This window comes from Salminus brasiliensis, chromosome 19 (genome assembly GCF_030463535.1).
Source record: "Salminus brasiliensis chromosome 19, fSalBra1.hap2, whole genome shotgun sequence".
Taxonomy (NCBI): domain Eukaryota; kingdom Metazoa; phylum Chordata; class Actinopteri; order Characiformes; family Bryconidae; genus Salminus; species Salminus brasiliensis.
Window position 1 is genome coordinate 16619058 of NC_132896.1, and position 22412 is coordinate 16641469.

Below are 22412 nucleotides of genomic sequence, written 5' to 3' on the forward strand. Positions count from 1 at the left end.
AGAGATGCAGCGGAGAATGCAGACAGGGCGCTTTCTTGGGTACCGCAGGAGCGTCCCGGTTAAAACGGTCATTGATAGTAATATGAACTACCAATACTAATCCATGCTGTTGCCAGGTAACCAGTGCCAATCCCGAGCCCAGCGAACAGAGGCAACTCAGGGGCAAGTTATTAGGCCAACTATGCACTCCCTCGAGGAGCAGGAGGGCTAATCTAGGATCTGATCCTGCACTTATTTACTGTAGGGTTACCAAAAATGTACCTCTCGGTGGGGACAATTTTAAATTAATAATCAATATTGACTTTAACCACTGATACTTTAAGACAACAGGCTAAATGTATGTGACTTTGACTGCATTTGTCTCCGGTTATAAACAAAAAGGTTTATGTTCGTTGGCTAACAGGCTTCTCTGACACCCAAAGTCAGAGTTAACCTGAATAACCTGAACCTGAAATGCAGAGAGTGTGTTTTTTAAAACCCTGTTGTTTGTGAGTAATCAACCCATGGTTTTAAATAAGCACAGGTTCAAGGACCAGACCTGAGCCGAACATCCGCAGCATCAGGAATCGCAGACAGTTTGAATCTACTGCGATCAAGACAGATCACTGAAATGTCAGGGAGAGTGTCGTCTGTGGCTTTAAGACGAAAAAAACGGAAGGCTAAAAAAGATGGGAGGAGTCTTGTCATCTGGCCACAACCGTAGGCTACAGTAAAAATAGCGGGTAAAAATAGGCTAACGTAAAACAGTAAGCTGTAGCAAAAGATATTTACAGGCTGTAAAAGTGGGATTTTACCTCACTATACCAAAGTCAAAATGAAACGATATGGACGTAAATATTGGGACACACCTCTTAATCACTGAATTCAGGTGTTTTATGCCTTCCCTTTGCTACAGGTGTATAGAATTAAGCACTTAGCCATGCAGACTGCCTTAACATTTGTCACACAAAAAAAATCTAGTCAAATTTAATTGTATAACACACAGCTTTATAGAAATCCAGAAATAAGAGAAAACCCCCAGTAAGCAAGCCAAAAGAAAAACTCCCTCAAAGCTGGAGGAAGACACCTTGGGAGGAACCATCATGGGAGGATGGTCTTGGGAAGACCATCAAGGGGGGGACCAATCAAACAGGCCTGGCTCGATACACAATATTTATCACAATACATGTAATTACAGACTACAAACATTAGCAGCGACAGATTCTTACAAACTACCATTCAGATCCTCTCCTGTACTGAATACAGTGATTTTTATTCAACATCTGCTGCTCTTCGTCTCATTAAACCAGTCTAATTACACTGTTAGTAATGAAACCAGCAGCTGATCAGTGTTTATTAAGCACTAACAGTATCCTAACAGTATCCTCAATACGCTTAGAAAAGAGTTTTGTTATCAATGTAACATTTATCACGATACCATAAAATATCGCCATATTGCCCAGCTCTAACTGACAGATAATAACAGTGACCATATTAGAGAGCTCGGCTGTGAGTAGTATTATTGAAAAGTGAAAGTATTTTAAGATCCACAGCAACTCTGCCATGAAATGAGTTTAGCAGACTCGATAAGTACAAATTTTAAACCTGCTGTTAGAGCTGCAAATATTAATACCTATGGATGCAGGCGTCCCAATATTTATGTCCATATAGTGTAGTTAGCAAGTTGCAAGTTTCCAGACAGAAATGTTCATTGTCTCTGGTATTGGTTCTCACGAACACATGCTGATGTCTGTCTCTATGACCAGGGTTTTAGGGGGGGGGGGGGGGGGGTCATAGAGACAGAGAAATCATAGAGACATTATATAATAAATGTTGCAAATGTCTGTATTGTGATAAAAATGTTTAACTGACACAAATAGATCTTAGATGAACACTCCTACCCTGAATAGAATTCTTTGTGAAGATGGACTCTGGTTCAGTTACATGTGTTTGAGCAGAGAAATCATTGAACTGTGCTGCACTCCAGCCCTCCAGAGCTGGACAGCCCTTTAGAGAAGAGGTATGATGGTGAACAGCTGTCTCATATGGATACATTTATAACCACTAGCATTTTCTCACCGCTTAGTTTCATTTTCTTCCCTGGAATCAACAAAAACAGCCTGAAGTCATTTCTAAGTCCAGGTGCTGTAATGGGGATTTCCACCGCACAGGCTTCCTCATTTCCAACCATCCGACAGAGATAGGTAGCTTTGCATGCCAAATAAGCAGACCCCCTGTGCCTGCCTGCTGGAGTTGGAGAGACAGGTCAGGGCTGTTCGGCCTTTACCTTTCAGGCCTGGCTGGCAGCCACAGCCATGCAAGCAAAAAAAAACAAAAACAAAACAACAACAACAAAACACATGATGTGCTCCAAACTGTCAAGAACTAGTTGGTTCCCTTTGGTGCACACAAAAAAAAACCCCAAAAAAACAAGGCTCCAGCCATACTGATCACACACATACACACAGACAAAGCGTCTGCTCAGTGCTTAAAGGAGATGGGTTAAGAGGTTTGAGCATCAAACTCGAAGTGACAGACCATGAGCAAGAGAGCAGGCTCAAGTCAAGCACAAGAGACGGCGAGGACAATGAGCTCCTGAAAGCGTCCCACTCCATCACTCCACTGACAAATGACGAACGACTGCCCATGACCGGCTGAACTCCTGCAGTACGGGGCAGGTCCAACACGAGTGGCCTCTGCAAATGGAAACCACAAAAGTGCGGCTCTGCATGCCTTGCATACTCATTTACTTACGCAGGATATGCGCCTCAGCTGTGGTGCAGCCACGCTCTAACTGAGGGAGGCACTGGTTGCCAGAGTAACAGGCTCTCTCTGCACTAAACAGGTGCTATGCGATTAAGAGCTCTGAGAGAAAAGGGAGATCAATGAAAGCTTAAAAATAGCCTACCAAGTTTGTAGGCCTGGAGTCCGGCGTTCCAAGTTTAAGCGCCGGAGCACGTGACCTCAAGCTACCTGCGTCACAAACAGCGGGGCAAAGGAGAGCAAGCTCAAAGGGCATGTTTTAGTAATGTGACAGACGCTCGCGGGGTCGGCGCTTCCTTTCAAGTTCAATGGATACAGGATGTAAAGATATAGTCAACGGATCAATAAGTGATCAATTATGCAGTTAAATGAGGAAAAAAAACAAAACAACACTGAAGAAAGCCTATGGGGGGGGGGGGGGGGAGTCAGGGGTTGAAGCAAAACGCACAACCACAGGCAGTTTAGCCTCAAACGGCTCTGAATCTGCCCTAACGATGTTTAGCAGGTTTGCAATTGTTCACATTTTTCTATGACATGAACAACATAGTGTGCAGCCTGCATACAGGATCAGATCTCCTCCACTGGGGCCTTCAAAGCTCTTTTGTTTTTTTACAACAGAAAACATGGGCAGGAAATTTTACACAATAGTGGTTAGATAACTTATCAGTGGAGTCTCACGGTCCCAACGTCCTTTTATTTTCAACAACAAAATCAGTAGAATTGACTTTCTTCTACAGCCACACAATTAAAAGCGTTTATTTGCGGGTCGTATTTGACACATGACTGCTGTAACCACTCCAAAACAAAGTATCACTGTCTGCAGACCCGCTTTAAAAGCACTTTGGGAGGAAGGAAAAGGAAGGAAGGAAGTTTTTTTCAGCATAATTTTAGGGCGGAACGGGCAAACGAAGAAGCAAATGAAAAAGCTTTTACGGTCAATGCTGGAAACTTGTCAAGAAATGGCCTTGGCATCTGCAGCAGTAAATGTGCCAGAGGGACACTCACGTTAAGACAGCCAGAGAACTGCAGCAGCATGGTGGGGGTGGGGTGGGTTGGGGTGGGGTCCAAGACACCCCACCCATCTATTATTTATCTCTTTTTCTTTCTCCTCAGAGCACTCCTGACTTTCTTTCTCCATGCAGATAAGTATTATTCTATCCATACTACACAGTCTTTTCAGAGTATTCAGACCACCTACCCCATAGTGGGAATAACCACCCATGGCTCGGATGACACTAGCGAGACGTCATGGCATGGGCTGTATAAAGTAATGGATAGTGTTCATTATAGAGGTTAACTGGTCCACAGTGACATGTCCATTGTTCTGTACCACTAGCCGGAGTTGCCGTTCCCCTCTAGAATCAGTTCTTTAGCAGTTCTTGAACATCCCAAAAAGTTAGCGATGAGATGCTACCACCCTTTGCCTTGGTACCATGCCCTTTTGGACCTCGGGCAAATCGCGTCCTTTGCCCATTGGCGGTCTTCTTGCACTCTGCTACAACTGACTGGTGTGCTCGCTTATTCATACGTGCCGCGTCACCTGGAATCTGTGACGTACCCGGGAGTTCATTCGAAACCAGGGGTGATCATAATATTCTGATAGGACTGTGGCAGTGGGCGAAGGGTAGTAGCATCTCGGAAACTGCTAACTTTGTGGGATTTTCTAGAGCCACCGTAGTGAAGGTGTACTGAGAATGGTTCCTAAACATAGAGTGCTTTCAAACAGCATAACAGTTGTACCCCACGGGTCAATTCTGCCTGTACAACGACTCTGAGGAGTGGTAGAGAGAAATTGACGTGCGAGTGTGGACTAGTTAACCACACTTATGAACACCATACGTCACCTATGTGAAATGATTTCCTCATATCTGAGATCACAAAGTCAAGTGAACGGTCTTCGGGGTGTGTTTAACTGTTTTCAGGAACATTTAGTAGGCATTTAAACTCATAAAGGCATGTTGCTGAACTCGCAACTATCGAGGCATCATCAAATCAGTTCGCTCCCAGATTGCCCTCCACCTCCTGTAGCTCTCTTAAATGCATATAAGGGGAATGAGCATATATGTCACAGATAAAGAACAGAAATTTGACAAATCAGATACCTCATAATTCTGAAATATCATCCACATTTAAAGATAATATTACAATGTTACCATTTTGGGCCCAAAGACTTGTGGCAAAAAGTGGCTCATTTTGTGTTGTGTTTAAACCCAGGCTGCTAGACAGCAGTGATGTACTGTCTTGTAGGTGTCTTCAGATCCTATGCTGTGCATAAAGGGTCAACTGTTCTTTTACTCAGATTTTATGCATGTAATGTTTTATACCATGAACAGTTTTCCCAAAATCTGCAAATTTTAAAAGTCTCAAAAATCACCTTGCTTACAGTATTGCAGTATATAGTGATACGTACTGTATTACCAGATTCTTGACAATGCGTTCATTGTTGGGCACCCCTGGTCAAATTGCATGTACACATCCTCTATAGGGAATGCGGTTCTGCACATTTCATGATAAGAGATGAATTTAACACCAATTAAAAGGGTCATAACCCATGCATGTCCCTGATGGCCATAGTTAAATGGATAAGCATGTGGAAATGGAGCCACGAGTGCTTGAATATAAACAAGCCATGTGCTTTATTCATTTTTTTTTTTGTTTATGTTTGAGACACTGGACTATTTTCCAAAAGACAATGCTCTGTGATTTCCCCTCACCATCCCTTATTATTCATTTAGTTTATGAAAGTAATGAAAAACAACATGACTGATGTGTGATGTATATTCACAATTTAATAAATGTGTTTGTTTATGACAAACCACGTTTTTTGATCAAGCAAAGTAAACATCTAGGAGACGACCACATTAAACAGCAGAAATAGCCACGTCGTTGCATTGTCCTTAAGCAGCCGCTTGGCATCTTGAAGAAAGCGCTCGCGAGAAGATGCTGTCAGTATTTGAGCAGCAATGCTGCGGCAGAAGCAGACATGTTGTTCTGTAGCTTGGCCTAGATTAAGACAGCCTGCCTTTCTGAAAAGGAGGGAGAAAAATACCTCAATGGTTACAGAGCCTTCCTGTGGCTTAACACTGCGTCTAATAAACGTTTTTCTAAATAAAACCACAAGATGAGTCAACAAAGAAGACATTTTCCAACAACTTCTTTCTTGTTTCAAAGACTCTGGACAAGATGTCTCAGACCCAAGGTCAGTACATGCTTCTCGCTTATCTGCCCTCCCTGTGGGCTAGGGGGGCGGCGAGGGATCGGAGAACACTGAAAGTTTGTGGAAAACGTGAAGGAGGACGAAACAACAGGAAGCCTTTGTGCTGACCTCACCAACGTCAGCTGATGTGTCTGTACGGAGTAATCACAACTCGGACTAGAGTTCGCAAGTTGTGGCCAAAGCTTGCTGACAAACGCGGTGAGAGAAAAAAAACAAAAACCTGCTTCCGTCCAGCGGAAGGACGTTTTTGCCACATGCCCATTGCTCCATCCTTTTAGCACAACATCTGACAAGGCAGAGCTGCACAATGCTAAAAACGAAAAACCTCACCAGCACATAGTGATAACCCTACTACAAATATTCACTGTCATACACCTAGTAATAGACCAAGTCTGACAAACACCAGTGAAGCCTTGATAAAATGTGGTTGAGCGCTAAATATATCTGTGAGGGGGTTTATTTGCATATCGCAGCATTCTGTGACTATGGTGCATTCAGAAACTAAACAAATCCCTAATTCTGACCGGGATAAACTTCAAGTGAGTGTCTGGCATATCTGCAAGACTCCCATTAATTCTACACTTTCAGTGTGACCACAAGGCCTTCGGTAGAAATGTATCAGAAGCTTTCATCAGGTCAGCTTTTCTGTTTGACCGCTGAGTAAGAGCACAACTGCATCACAGACTCAGAGCGTCTCTATCTCAGACAGGCCAGAGTTAAACATGCACAGAGACGGATCTTCAAAGGTGAAGAGGAGAAAAACCCAGCTCTCGTTTTCTTATTTAAGAAGGGGAATAACTCAAAATAATAAGCCAGCACCACACAGATGGTACTCTCCAATGCATTATTAAAGGGGGAATATTCAGTGGGGAAGCAGCTCATAACTGCAATGAAAAGAGAGCCCACCGGCCAACAGCAGGTCTGGGGAGGGCGGGTGGCGGAGGTGAAGAGGAGAAACACCACAGCACAAGACCAGGTGCTACCTCTCTTTGGCACAGCGTGTCTGTGACTAAACAAATGTGTTTGACTGCACTGTAGCTTTGATCCCACAGAGAAAAAGAGAGAGACACACACACACACACACACACACACGCACACGCACACGCACACGCACACGCACTGTAGCTGTTAGTGGTCCGATATGGCGCAAGATATCAAAATGCTGACGGCCTGAAAAAGAGCTGCATCAAGCTGCTTCGCAGCTCCGCCGCTTCTGATGTTATTATCTTTTATTATGCAACCAGCAATGCTGACTGTAATTACTGCTCAATTAATTATCCCAAGTTGCATTTGAGGAGTCATAAAGCAGCCAGCTTTGTCACAAAAGCCATGATAAACAAGGATGAGTGCCGACTACCATCCTATGAGCATGGTCTGAGCTTCGACTCCATATCCAGCCATTTGAAATTTAATCACAATCTTCGAGTGCCAGCGCGCAGGCGCGAGAGCGTGCGTGCCAGTGAGTGCTTGTAAGAGGTACTTGTGATGCTATTCCCATAAGCAGCCAGAATTATTCTGGGTGTAACAGTAAAAGAAATATTGGTATCCTCCACCACAACCACCGCCACCACAAAATGTCTCACCTCCCTCCCTTCTCTCTCACACACTCACACCTTTCATCATTCTCTTCACATCTCTGTGCGAGTGCTTTCAGTGTATTGCTGGTGGCTGGAGCATGACACAGGGAATCTCTGTATAAGGCTTTATAAATATATGGATGGCGGGGAATGCATTTTAAGCGCCGCTCGCCCGGTGACGATCGGCCGAGAGAGGAGGAGGAGCGTTGTGAGGAGAATTTAAAATAAATGAGGCCGCTGAATTATTTACCGCTACAAACTGAGAATTCAGCCTTTGCTTTTAGACAGGGATGGAAAAATTGCCATAAAAAGCCACGATGCACTCAATGCACCTTCAGCTGCTCTCCCATCCCTCCCCCTAACCACCATCAACAACCCATCACCCTGCAGCATTGCCAACAGAAGACTCCAGAACGCCACAACAGGTAAAGCTATGTGTGCTGTCGTCCTCCAGCACATGCTCAGTTTCCCATCCCACACAATTTTTCCGGTGGGTTGCCTGGCGTGGATGAGCACGGCTCGCTGCATTTTCATTACGGGGAGCCGGCATGCGGCGAGAGAGAAAGAGAGAGAGAGAGAGCGAGACAGGAAGACAAAGAAGTCAGCGTAAGCATTTCTGTCCGCCAGCCAGTTGAGGAAAGGTGGAGGGACAAGACAAATGGCGGCAAAGCGGAGAGCGCCGCTAATCAATACACGGCTCTCTTGATGAAACAGGGCTGATAAATCACAGAGTCCCAGGCAGGCCTTGTATGGGCAAGTGGTCGGTGCTTGGCCCCCTAACCTCACATCTACTCACCCCAGAGGCCTACACACAAACTCTGCCGCCCCTTCGTCATGGTCGTCATCATCAGTCTCACTTCTGCATCATCGGTCAACAGGTGGGCTCGGCCATTAGGGACTCGGGACACTATCGTGGCATTCTGATGCCCCGTGCCAGGGGGGCAATCCGAGATGGAAAGAGTGCTTCAGATTGCTTAAAATGCTGTTCAAGAGGAGTGAGGATATCAAATGTTAAACATTAGTGAGCAGGCTGGTCTGTTAGCAGTGGAAAGATACCTTGTGTGGAACCCTGGGGCTATGGACAGTGCTGACCATTTCACTTTCACACTCTGCAGAAACTTCATGGCCATGCTGCCAGGCATACTCGCATTCGGGACAGCTTTCGGGATCATAGTTTCCACCACAAGCAAGGCTTTACAGTAGGTCTATTTTGACTTTGCAAGGGCCTGTTTTTTTGCAAAGCACAAGGCATGTTGTGAAAGCAAACAACCACAAACAGTTACTCGGGCTATGTCAAAAGCCACCAACAAGAAGCTGTCCCAAAAACAAACCCTCAAGATGCTCACCAGATGTGTTTGGATCATTAGACGCATCGAGCCACTGTTCGCCAGACAACTCTCAGGCCTCTGCATCTGCTGAGCAAATGCAGCATCATCAACAGAGCAGAGACAGAGGCCACGGGTCAAATGTGCAGCCTGCCGGGGCTGACCGCACACAGCAGTGCAGATGAGATGGGGAATGCCCTGCGAATGTGTGTTTTGCCTAGCGTGGCTCCCTCAGCAAACTTGAGCAGCAGGTTTTCTGGGGCCAGCAGCCTCTGTCTGACAGGCTCGCACTAAGCCCAGCATGGTCCACCTCCGCTCCTAACCCTCAGCAAAGCTGACGAGCCGTGCTGACTAGCAGCAGGGTTTAAGACGAGATGAAGCAGTGGAGTGGAGCGGAGCAGGTCTGAGGAGTCTTGCTGCATTTTGGCACGTCAACACAGGCATTCCCTCAACGGACAGCATAGACCTGAGTGGTGGGGGAGGTGGGGGAAGACTTGAAAGAGAGAAGGGGAAACGTGCTGTAGCATTCTGAGGAGCTTTCAAAGCCCACAGAAAAGAGCATGCATCCCGGCGAGCACCTGAGCGGCAATACCCCGGACGGAAAAAGAAAAAAAGGAAAGAAAAAAAAAACCCCACAAAGGCAGGAAACCCAAAGAAAGGGGAGAAATTGCTCAATCACACATCAAAAGCCTGCAGTGGGTTTTTTTTAGTACAGGCCAGTGTTAGTTAACAGAGAGTGGTGAACCCAAGCACCTCCCTCTTCAGATCTCCTCAGGGGTTCACTTCAAAAACTGCAAAGCTCCATTGCACCAAACACAGCTTTGGATTTGCCAACTTCAAGGAGACGAAAGGAAGGGGAGGCGGCGATCAGCTAAACAGGATACGAAACGTTAAACACCTTGAATGTTTGTATTTGAAAACTCCGTTAAAAATGTCTAAAACGACGCTCTAATATGGAGATACAGGCTAAACGTCATTCAGAACCCGCGCCGACTGAGAAACCTGCGCTAGACCACCAGCGTCTCAGCTGTTGCCTCAGAGTCGGTTTTTCGGGCACCAATTTTGCCTGAAATTCTCCAGCGCTAAGCCACCCAGTGGAAAAATATAGACACACCACAAGAGCACATCTTGCTTTCCACCATTAGCCAGGGCTGGGCGGCCTGGAGCAACAGCAAAGAACGGCGTGTTTAAAGAAAGAAACGCTGATGCCTGTCTGTACAGTTTCCGTTTTGCCAAAGAGCCTGAAAACTGCATGCTAACAGATTTCCGCAAAGCCTGCGCCTTCCTCGTAACACACCAGTGGCTTCAAGGGCTAGCAAGTACATCAAAGGCAACCATGTGATTTCGCATTCCTGTCATTACGATCTCCAGAGCTCCTCTGTGCAAGGCCCTGGCCCCGCTCTCCCAAAGCCTGCTTTAACGGGCTCCTCAAGACTGCGGGTGTGTTGGCACGCCACATCACAGCAAGTTGAAGACAGGGTATTCTTTTTCCCGGCATGGCTCTTGGTAGCCTATGGCTTTTCTGTGTTGTGGAGAAGTTTTTGCAAAGCACCTAGAACGGGAGTGGTCGATGGGAGTGATGAACCCAGAAAGGCAGCAATAACGGCACCGTGCTCATCAAGGACTGCAATAATGCCTGCTCAAACAAATACTGAGACACGCAGCAAAATACGGGTGCTTACAGCAGTAGGAGCACTGCAAAATTGCTGACCTGGCTGATAATAAAATCCGGAAACCTGAAGTAAGGATACATCTGCATAATGATTATACTGCTCTTCCTCTCTTACAGCTGGTATCAATACCGCTCACGTTGCTCCGTCTCAGGAGGATACTGTCTAACAGGTTATAGAGTCAACAGGTTACAGGAGAGCAAGTCAATAAAGAAGCAGTGAGGTAAATGTGCTCAGTGCCACAAGTTAGACAACTGTTCAACTTTCCAACACTCTCTCATTACAAATTAAATCAATTTAAAAAAAAATCTGGTAGACAAAGACAAAGTTCCAGAGAGGCAACTACTCAGTTTAGATATGATTAGATCTGTAGGCGTATGTACGTAATTTTTAGAGACACATGAAGCTACCCACCCACATCTTTAAAAAAAAAGAAAAATCAACACACCTGCAGGACATTTTACCTCACATGTAGTTAAAAAATAAAAAAAATAATAAATGGGACTCGCAGCTCCATCTTGATGACAGGTTGAGTGCTTAGACAGTTACACCAGCCTGGAGCCCAAGTTTCTATTTGTTTGTGAATTTGTTTAAAGATGATTCACCTCATACACCCTGTCCTGGCCTCAGGGATGTGTGTTGTACCTTTGAAGGAGGGGCAGATGGTTATGAAAACTTGCATTAGGCCACCAAGCCAATGGATCTCGTGGTCAAAAGTTTAGATATGTTGTTATATACACACACATATATACTCTGTACTTACAAATAACAAGCAGACTTGTGCCAGTGGCTGCTAGGAGGTCCCCGCCTTCATCCAGTATATTCTTTAATTAGTGAATGTGGGCAAATGAGTGGGTTTTTTTTTTTTGGAAGGGGTGGGAGAAAAATAAATAAATAAACAAAGGAAGTGACCACTTGGGTAACGGCCCATGCGCAGTCGTGTGAACGGCACACCTGGTAGCAGACAATGCCGATCCCTGCCTTGAGGACAGTTTTACATGGCTTGTACCTCTGTGAACCAAGACGTTCCCGTACACAGAACAGGGTTTCCTGAAAGTGGACAGTTTAACACTGAGGATCTGAGGCGCAGATGCCTTAACCTCTGTTCTGTAAAACACGGCCATTAACAAACAGCTGTAGGAGAAGAAATGAGTGGAGAAGGCATCAATAATAATTATGAGGAACTGCTGTTCAAACACCTTAGCTGGAGGTAAATTTGCTCACGCTCACAACTTTCTTCACAATTGAGGTGTTTCTTCACCTCAATTATGTGTCTCACACACACACACACACACACACACACACACACACACACACACACGTGGCCTTTTGGGGCATGTCTCCAAAAAGCAGACACTGCAAAGTACAACAAAATAGGCGTAAACAAAGTTTCTAAACACTGATCAGGCAGTAATGGGGTGTGTGTGTGTGTGTGTGTGTGTGTGTGTGTGTGTGTGTGTGTACTGACCACTGACAGTATGGCACAGATCTGACAGCTGTCAGAGACTTGTTGTTGTAACGGAGAAGTAGCTAGCTAGCTTCCACGCCAGCCTAACGAGGGGCATTAGGAAATGAATTATCGGCTTCGTGTTTAGCTTAGCTTGCAAGATCATGCTAAAGGTGCTGGTGTTTGATTAACGCGAGCTGGACAGTCCGATGTGAGGAGACACTGTTCAGCGCAGCGAGGACACTGCCAGGGTCAGCTCCAGCTGCAGAAGTTAGTTAGCTAAGCAGCTGCGTCGTGCACACCAAACTCTGGTCTGGGCTTTCCAGATGTCGACGTGGGGGCAATACAAATGGAGCTACTGGATCCACCACATGTAGCTACTAGCTACAGCAGCAAGGAGGAAGTTAGCTAGCTAGATACCTTAGATAGTGTGAGGTCACATTATCAGTACAGTGCACTGACCTGAAACAGCCTCCTTACATACTCAAGCCTTTCACCACGTCAGCGGCAGAGGCTGTCGAGACAAGCTTAGGAAGGCAACGTTGGCGGGCTGTAAAAACCACAGTTCCCTCCCTCTCTCCCTCTCGCCCAGGGCTAAGTTGGCTACTGTTAACAGTGGGGACGCTGCTATCTTCCTCAGCGTGTTATTAGTGGGTCTGCTACGGCCACACACACACGCACACACACGCGATGATAACGAGTACAGTACTGCCATTCAGCTGTGTGGCGTTGGGGTCCAGCCGTCGGCTACTTACCAGCTGATTGAGCCTCCGCCGTAGCATATTTGACCCCTCTTCGGTCTTCTTTGGTACCTGAAGACGCCGTAAAACCGCAGTTCCTTTCACCTCAGCCAACTACAGGCTCGTCGAGCTTCTCAGGCGATGAGTAACTTTGCATGTATGACGGCAATTACGCGTGTTAGCTAGCTAGCTATCTAGTTCCTACCCTATTTCTCCGAGCTATATGAAATGCGGCGGTGAAGCTACATCGTCTCCATTCGGTTGGACTTCTTCCCTCTCGGACCATTTGCATATTCTCCTCTCCGGTTTGCTCCTGCGGCGGTGGCGGGGAGCAGGCGCTGCTAGTCGCGGGAGCTCCCCGCGCACGAAGCTGCTGCTGCTGCTGCTGCTGCTGCTGTTCCAGTCAGCGGCATCCTGGACTCTGCCCTGTTGCTGTTGCCGAGCTTCGGCTTCAGAAAGAGAACAGACAGCTCCGCCGCCTCCCGGACCCGTTCACACGGATCAGTGTTATGCAACGCTACACACCGACGGGCAGAAAGTACACCGGGATTCAGTGGCGGAGGATGCGCTCTTTTTCATCGCGTGCCGCCTCCCTTTCTCTCTCTCTCTCTCTCCACTTCACTCTGTCAAAATTTACTCTAACCCCCTCCCCTCCGCGACGCAAGAAACAAGCCCCGCCCACGCGCGCTGTAATAGCGCGGTGTGCACTGGGAAATGTAGTTTTCCTCTTTAAGAATCGTTGGCACATAGTAATTTGTGTATATTATTATTATTATTATTATTATTATTATTATTATTATTATTATCATTTAATTGTTGTGTGAGTACGTCTTAAGGCTTCGTATTACATTATGAAGGCTAACCTATCTTAGATTCCTTAGATAAATAATCTGCCTGTTACATTAATGCTAGTTGTTAGCAGTTTAACTTGCAGCTATACCTGATGTTTATTTTCACAATTCACCTCTATTTTAAGAACATTTGGGTCTAAGCAGTTTGCATTATAACGTGTAACGTACCGTTACATGCAAAAGTTTAGGCACCCTTGGCCAGCCATTTCGGTTACTGTAAACTGAGCTGTATGCTAAGAGAGTAGAAGATCTACAGCCGAGGACACAACCGTTTAAGCAAAATGTTTGAGTATCGTATTTTTGTTTTGTACAATTTTAGAGTGGAAAAAGGGAAATGGGCACCATGCAAATATTTTGGTCTTCAGATCAATTTTACTAAAGTATCAGAACTTAATTAGCTACCTAGCTTAATTGGGGCTAGAGCCGGTTTGCATTCATTAGGAAACGCCAGGTTATGTAGATTGTAGTTTTTTGTCATTTATAAATATTCAGACTCCATCAGTCAGCAGCTATGAACACCTAGGCAGCTGCCAAGCACACAAGAAAACATGACAGTGAAAGACCTTCAGGACCATTCAGCAGACTCTGCAGTGGCGGTGCACTATTCTACTGTGCAGCAACACCTGCACAAATATGGCCTACACGGAAAAGCCAGCAGAGAAAAAGCTTTTTTTGCGTCCTTACCACAGTATTCAGTTCCATGCAGTATTCAGACACATTAACAGGTCCCCAACAAGAACTGAAAAACTGTTAGCTGCATAGAAAAACATTGTGATAAGCTGTGATATTAGCAAAAAGACTGTATTACTAAGTACTGTCCATGCAGAGTGTCCAAACTTTTACTTCTGGCCTTTTTCTTTTTTTTTTTGTTATTTTGAAACTTCACCTTTAACTTTATGTATTTATGAAAACAGGTCATCTTTTAGTCGCTTATGTATTTGACCAGAGGTAGCCAAATATTTGCATGGCACTGTAAGATCCATCAGCAGAAACTTGTTGGTTACATATAAAAGTTTGGAATTCTGCAGCCATCAGGTGTTTCTGGTTTTACTCTTTTCTTTTTTTAACAAACATCTTCTTGGACAGGGAAGTTGTGCCAGCTCAATTTTCCATGCTACTGTATATAAACACTAACTGGTACAGAATGGGTACGGAAAGCAAAGAAAGTGGAATTAGTTAGGAACTGATATCAGCTGCAGACCAGCTGAAGACCAAACCCTAGAAATACAGGATTAGAGAGAACAAGGATACCTTCACCTAGTTAGATTGTTATTGCATAGATTTGGCAATAGCTCCCCCATGTGGCTGATGCCCTGATTATACTCCAACACCGCTGCACCTTCATGGTTAGGTCTGTTTTTGCTCTGTTCCTTAAAGATAAAAGAATAAGTCCCGAACAGATTGTTTATGAATGGACATTTCTTACAATGCAGTACATGGGAGGGTCTTTCATTTTAGTATCAGTGTGTAAGTCTTCTATGCTCAAGATTCAGATTTCTTTTCTTTTTATTTTATTTCTATCTTTAATAAAGTGAGAAGACATGACATGACAAACGCGACAAAGTGCATAGCATGTCATTTTCCTGCATATCTCATTTTCTAACACATGCTAGGAACAGATGTCCTTGTGTCAGGACTACTTTTGATCAGCTACAACATTAGTACCACCTGCCTATTATTGAGCAGGTCTTCCTTGTGCCACTTACAACAGATCTGAGCATTCGAGGCATGGATTCCTCTGAAGGCGTCCTGTAGTGTATGGCACCAAGGCGTTAACAGGGATCCATTTATCCAAGTGCTGTAAGTTGCACAGTGGGGTCTCCATGGATTGCATCGATGAGCCTGCTTTTAACAAATCACCTTCAAGAACTGGCTGTTTACTTGCAGACTAATATATCGCACTCCATGACAGATGTCACTGAAGATGAGCATAATTGTTGTTATTTACTTCACCTGCCAGCTGTACTAATTTAATTGTTTTTCTTATTCCTATTATAAACTAAAATCTGTCCTGTAGTCCTGATTACATACACCTCAAACTGTACTGGTTGGCTTAAAGCATTGGATGACACAGTTACTGACCACAGTGTCCAAATTCAGTAGTTTTTATTTCCTGTTTTTGGGTGCAGACACAATGATTTTATGTCACAAATGTCAAAAACACAATTACGTACATAAATAAGTGGAGAATGTGATGCTATTGAACTTTCTCTAAACTTGCAGTTGTGCAAGACCACTGTGAAGCTGAAACATGATGCAGTTTTGTGCTATTTTTGGTGTTCTACTGATACAGAAAAGAAATAATAGTTACATATGGAGAAAACTGCAGCCATTCCTTTCCACTGTTCTTTCCAAAACAACGTCCTTGATAAATGTGACGAGGGTCCTGAGAAATCTCTAAGGAGCCCCCCAAAAAAGTTACAGAACAGTCTGTGCATATTCATTGACAGATCAAGGACAAAAGCAAGCATGAAAGGAAAGAATTCAAGATAGGAGGATCCAGTTTGACAGCAAGGTGATACAGATAAATAAAGTAGGCCTAAAATAACACAACATGAACTTGGAGAACATAGTAATACAAAGTAATTTAACATTTAAGTTAAAGTAAGTCTTGTGGCCAGATTTAAAATGGTTTAAAATGGTGAAATGTCCTGCTCAGGTTTTGTTCAGAGCAGAGAACTTTGACCACCGTCAGTTGACTCAGGTTAAAAAAAACCCAAACAAACAGTTTGTACTTCATATTTGGTTTAGGTTAATATTGAGAGTGAGAGTGAGAAGCCCTGTTTTAAAACAGCAAAGTGTGTTTTTTTTTTGTTTTTTTTTGCATTTAAAGACAACCCTGTTTTTATACAGGCAGGCCTCAACGTGGTTCATGGTAAATGGTCAAAGTTGTATAAACTGAGCATAGTCATTTATTGATTGTTTAACTTCTTAACTCTCCAAGACTTATTACACACAAGGTGTATTAGTCAGTAACTACAGGGACCTCCATAGAAACTATGGGGATAGTTTTTCTTAAATTTTTGGTAGTACAAGTTAATAACGCTTTCAGCCCGCCAACGGACCACAGGCTGTTTAAAGGGTTAAAATAGACAGAATCCCTCAGCTATACTCTTATTAAGGTACTTTATGCTATAGAATAAACACTTTGGGTTGCATAGAGAGTAATTTTTAATAGAGATGTATAAGTGTGAAGAACCTTTAAAAGGTCTTACCTCGAACCTTAACGTGATGTAAATGTTCTTTAATCCAATCTAAAGATGGTTTATCAATTAAAATGTGGCTTAAAAGTGGTTCTTCTATGGTATCCAACTTTGTGAAGAACCTTTATTTTTAAGATTTTAGTAGGCAATCATTTTTGTTGTGCCGTTAACTGTTTGCTCTCTTTCTCTCTCTCTCTTGCTCTCTCTCTCTCTCTCTCTCTCTCTCTCTCTCTCTTTCCCTCTCCATTTAGTGCATCAAGCAAGATTTAGTGAGCTAAATACATAAGTTTACTCAAATATAATATTCAGCATTTCCAGCTTTAGTCAGAACATGAAATCACTATAAATCAATAAACAGTGACTTCAGTGATTGTAAGACATGTTTTGTCATAGCTGATTAAATAAACAAAACATTTCTATTTACTTTGTAAATATTTTCATAATATTGGGCATGTGCACTATATTTGCATACACTAACATTTATTAACAGCCAGGGCTTCCTTCAAAAACATGATTTTAATAATATGTATGAAATCACGTGCACTATGAGAGCAGATTTATCAGAAGAGAAATGGAGAAGTGTAAAAGCGACTGTATTCTGCTGCACAATGAAATCTTCACCAGGTTAGTCATGTCTTCTTTTTTATGGTAGCCCATTCATAAAAAGCTACAAAACGAACAGAGTAACAGAGATGTCAGCAGTTACGCCCAAGAATGTTCTTCAAAGTAGACTGAATCAGGATCAATATTAGAGTTAATATTAACATAAGCGCTGCTGATAACCACAATTAGCTAAAGCAATGACTTATCATTTAAAGGAACAGTCAAACATTTAAAATGTAAGTACATTAATAAACAGTTTACATTTTCCCTCTCTCCGATGAGTACATGCAAAAAAAGGGTTCTCTGCATGATGCCACAGAACATTAAAGAACCTGTCAATTGGATAATCCTTTAGATCCATGGTTCTCAAAATGGAATTAGGACATATCACACATACAAGAAAAAGTATGTATAGCTTTGGAATTAGATTGGAACCTGGATTTCTGTTTTGGTTACTAATAAAATGAGGTCTGATCATTATCTCAGTCACAATTATAGACAAATAAAATGTAACAGAACAGTTGTACTGTTCATGACTTGTCTTTTAGAATGATCATCCACAGTGCAGGCTAGAAAAAGTAAGTGAACCCTTAATTATCTGGATGTCTGCATTGATTACTAATAAAATATGATCTGATCATTGCAGGCTAAAAAACGTAAGTGAATTGTGTCACTGACTTTTCCAAGTTTCAGAAGACTTCAGAAGAGTTATAGAGACGCATAAAGCTTGAAAAGGCTGCAAACACATCTCTTAAGACTTGGATGTACAACAATCAACGATTGTCTAAAAATACAGAAATGTCAGGCCTGCTACTCCCTAGTGGTGGGCGTCCTGTTGAGATAACTTCAAGAGCACAAGTGACAATCTTGAAAAAGCGAGAAAGAACCCAAAGGTAACAGAAAAACACCAACAGAAGACTCTGAGACTCTGAGAACTGAGACCTTTGTTCATTTGTCCACCATTAGAAAAACACTGAACAAGATTCATGTTCATGAAAGGACACTACAAAGGAAGCCACTGCAGTCCAAACCAAACATCGCTCAGATTTGTCCAAGACCACCTGGATGTTCCACAATGCTTCTGAGACAGTAGTGAAACTGTTTTAGTACACATGCACAATGCTATGTTTGAAGAACAATAAAAACACTGCACACCAAAACCTTCAAAAGAGAAAAAAGAGACAGGATGAGGCAATAAGACAATGAGGCATGTGTAAATCAACTAAAGAACTGGTTGAGATAGGAGAAGACTTGTGTTTTGGAATAGGCAAGTCAGAGTCCTGACCTTAACCCTGCGGCATGACCTCAAGAGGGCCAGAAAAAAGGCATCCTAGAAATACTGATGAAACTAGAACACATTTGCAGGGAGAAATGGTTCACAATCCCCCCCTCAATGTTGGGAAAATCTTATTTGCAGTTACAGAAAAAATTTGGTGGAGGTGATCGCTGCAAAAAGGGGATTTACATGTTACTAAATTCAAGAGTTCACTTACTTTTTCTAGCCTGCAGTGTTGATGTTTACTCCTCAATAGTCCTCATACACATTTAATTAATAATCTTTGCAGAAATCCAGGTAATCCCAAAGGGTTCTCTTGCCTTTTTAGGCAATTGAATAGAGGGGTCACTTTTTTGGTCTAATATAACCCTTTACATTGAACCACATGAAAATTATGAGATATATCCCATTATAAGACATAACACTCATCACTTGCTGTAAGCTGTAATAAAAATAATTTATTGTAGAATATTGAAGAATATTAAATTTGTCTATTATTAATTGTCTGTGAACAATAATTTATATTAACCCCTTAAAAGCCTGGCCTGCCGGTGGGCCAAACGTGTTATTACAAACTTCTATTATCAAAGAATAGCTCCACCAGTTTGTACAGATGTCCCTGTAGTTACTGAGTGATATGCCTTAGTGTGTAATAAGCCTTAAGGAGTATTAAGGGGTCAACTTTCTTTTCCTCAACAAGTAACAGGCATTACATCTTAATGCAAAACCATGCACATAGTCAGGGTCTGCCTTGGGAAAAATAAATAAATAAATACATAAACAAATAAGTAAACCATTAATTTACTCTTATTTATGGGTTAGATGACCCATACATTTGCAGCGTTCGATGACCTACATTTGTACAATATTAATATGATATACAACCTGCAGTCATTGGAACACATATTTTGAAAACCTAGTTTTCAAATAGTTCTGTCACCAGTGTTTAAACCTTTATCTAAGAGGTTTTAAAACTACCTTTGCTCAGTGGATCATCGGCAGTGCTCACTGAACTAAGCTGTACTGAATTCTCAAACTTGTGTACTTTTTTGTGTATTTTAGAAAGATGTCTGAAAAAAATAAGGAAAAAGCAACGAAGAGATGAATCTCCACCTTTTTGGACAGCAGATTGAGATTGATTTCCCATGAACGGCAACCGAATACAAATTCAACATTTGGAAACTCCAGACTTTTTATGTCCTTCATTTTATAATGAGGAGACAGGCCACAGTTTACCATGAAACTGCTTATCAGTTAATTGTCCAATTACTTTTGAGCTTGTGAAAATTGGGTTATTATGTCAAAATATCTGAAATTCCTAAATCATTTATGCAGTATTTTTGTTGAACCACTTGATTTAAAGCTGAAAGGCGAGTCAGTCGCATCTTGATTGCTTCATTTTAATTTCTTTGAGGTGCTGTCTCTGAGGCAACATAAAAAAAACTAAAATACTGTCCAAAAACTTATGGACCTGTATGTAATCATCGCACAGTGAAATGTGAGGAAAGGTCTCTACCCCTCCTCAGTATGCAAAGCTTATCAAAAGATACAAGAAGAGCTTCCACTGTTTCATCTGAACTCAAATCAGGGCTCTAATTTAAGAGCTAAGCATCTTACAGTGTGGGAGATCTCACAGCTATTTCATTTTATTCTTCATTTAGATGCTCTGTTTGAGGTAAGAGGTGAGATTAAATTCTGGGGTGATGTGCAGTGCCTTCTGACCTTCAAACATGGTGTGTTATGGCATCCAATGAGTTCAATTTTGGTTTTATCTGACCAGACTATATTCTCCCAGTATTTCACAGGCTTGTCTAAATGCTGTTGAGCTGAACTTTAAACGAGCTTCCACATGCTTCTTCTTTAGTGACGGATATGGTAGTTGAGTGTATTGGTCATTGGCTCTTGGACAACTCTTCTGATCATTCTTTTCACTTCTCTGTCTGAAATCTTGGGGGAAGCACCTGGTGGTGGCCGGTTTATGGTGAAATGATAAAGGCCATCAGTTGAACCAGCTGATGATAATCTGAGCTGATATTAAAGTGTCAGGATTGCTTTCTAATTACTGATAGATTTCAGCTGGTATCACGACTTTCTATTGCCTTTTGCATCCCTGTGTCATTTCTCAGTATTGACATCTGGTGAGAATTTCATTTCAATAGCATCTTAGAAAATTGGTCACGTGTTCAATACTTATTTCACCTGCTGTATATACAACCTTTTGATGAGCAACATATAATTCCTCAGGAACGCTGCCAGAAGCTGGTTATAGAAGTCTGCCTATACATCACATTTGCAGCAGCTCATAACAGCAAAAGGGGGCTCTACTAAGTACTAAAGACACTTGTCATTAAGGGGTTGAATAATTCTGAGACTGCAGTCATAATTAAATGTGGTATTTTGTGTTAAATGTGGAGAAAGCACTTGTTCTATTAGTTGTGTTGAGCTAAACGTAGCACAAAAGTGAGGAAATGTGTGTTTGGTAGATTATTTCTCTGGTATAACGATGCATCTTGGCAATAAATCGTATATTGTTGGAAAGCCTGTTCATTTTTCTTTCAAATGGTGCCACATTCGTAAGGAACATGCATGTGTGGGATGAGCAGCAGAGCTGAGTATGTGGGTTGAGGTAAGGACTTGATATGTGGCTCTAATCGATGAAATTTCTTAATATTTAATTTTAATATTTGTCATTTACATTTGCAAAATATTATTCATCTGTTTAACTAGTGGCTAAAAATTGGCTCAAATGTACCTCTATTATTATTATTATTTTTACAATTTCATATTAAGGGGGTCAGTTTCTTTTTCTTGATTAACAGCAGAGTTGCTTATAAGTAGTAAAGTAAGATTTAGTCACCAGCAGAACTTATCAGTAAGAGTTACTTATAATACACAAGTACTGTTGTATACAAATACTTATGAATGTAACTACTTTTAACTAAGAAGACTTTTTATTTTATGTATTTATTTATTTATTTTTGCAGTGCAAAGTTATTGGATAGTTCATCTCCCCCTAGTTCCCTCTCTCTCCAGCATGCAGGTTTAAACAATAGACCTAAATAGCTGCTAGGACCTGGTTTGGGTTTGAGGGGAATTAGGGGGACTTTTACATCCTGCCTGCGACTGTTTCTGAGACTAAAGTGAATGTGTACTTTCAGGAACGGCCGCATGATGGCAGTGTAATGCAGCGAACGGGTTAGTGCTGAGCGCTCCATCAGCTCAAGAGCTCCGGAGCAGCTCTCAGAGCAGCCACACACACACACACACACACACACACACACACACACACACACTCCAGTAACAGCGTAAAATAATGAAGCAGGTACTATTTTTTTTTTTAAATAAGCCTAAATTTTAAGCCTTTTATTTTTTTATTTTACCGTTTTTTTTTTTATATATATATATCTGCAGCAGAACCTTTGAAAACACCCAGCTTGTATCAGCCTGCTTTTCTGCTCTCTGGCCAGTCAGAAATCTGTGCAGATGCTGTCTCCAACTTAACAAAATGAAATTAATCACAGACTCTGAATTAGTAACACATGTAAAATCGCAGGTCTTTCCTCAGGAATATCCTCGGGAAGAAGTAAAAGTATTACAGAGGTAGGTGTACTGACCTACAGCCCATGAAGGCCGAAACAGAAGCCTTTACAACAAGGTCAAACTGAGAAGACCTTCTAGACTAGAAGTGTCACAGTATCATCATTTCCAGGCTGATATTCATCTAGATATTATCATCATTGTCTGAAGGCGAATGCCTGTTT

General features: G+C 42.5%; 1 protein-coding gene across 6 annotated transcripts in view; it reads right to left on the minus strand.

The window, feature by feature from the left end:
- The window catches only part of atp11c (ATPase phospholipid transporting 11C), a 69986-nt gene extending 56660 nt beyond the window's left edge, over positions 1-13326 (minus strand). For all 6 annotated transcript variants that reach the window (XR_011977936.1, XM_072664315.1, XM_072664314.1 and 3 more), the window contains exon 1: positions 12734-13326. Coding sequence is in view for 5 of the 6 variants with exons in the window: in XM_072664315.1 (XP_072520416.1) it covers positions 12734-12760 (27 nt within the window). In the remaining variant the exon portion in view is untranslated. The remainder of the gene's footprint in view (positions 1-12733) is intronic.
- Positions 13327-22412: the final 9086 nt, after the last annotated feature.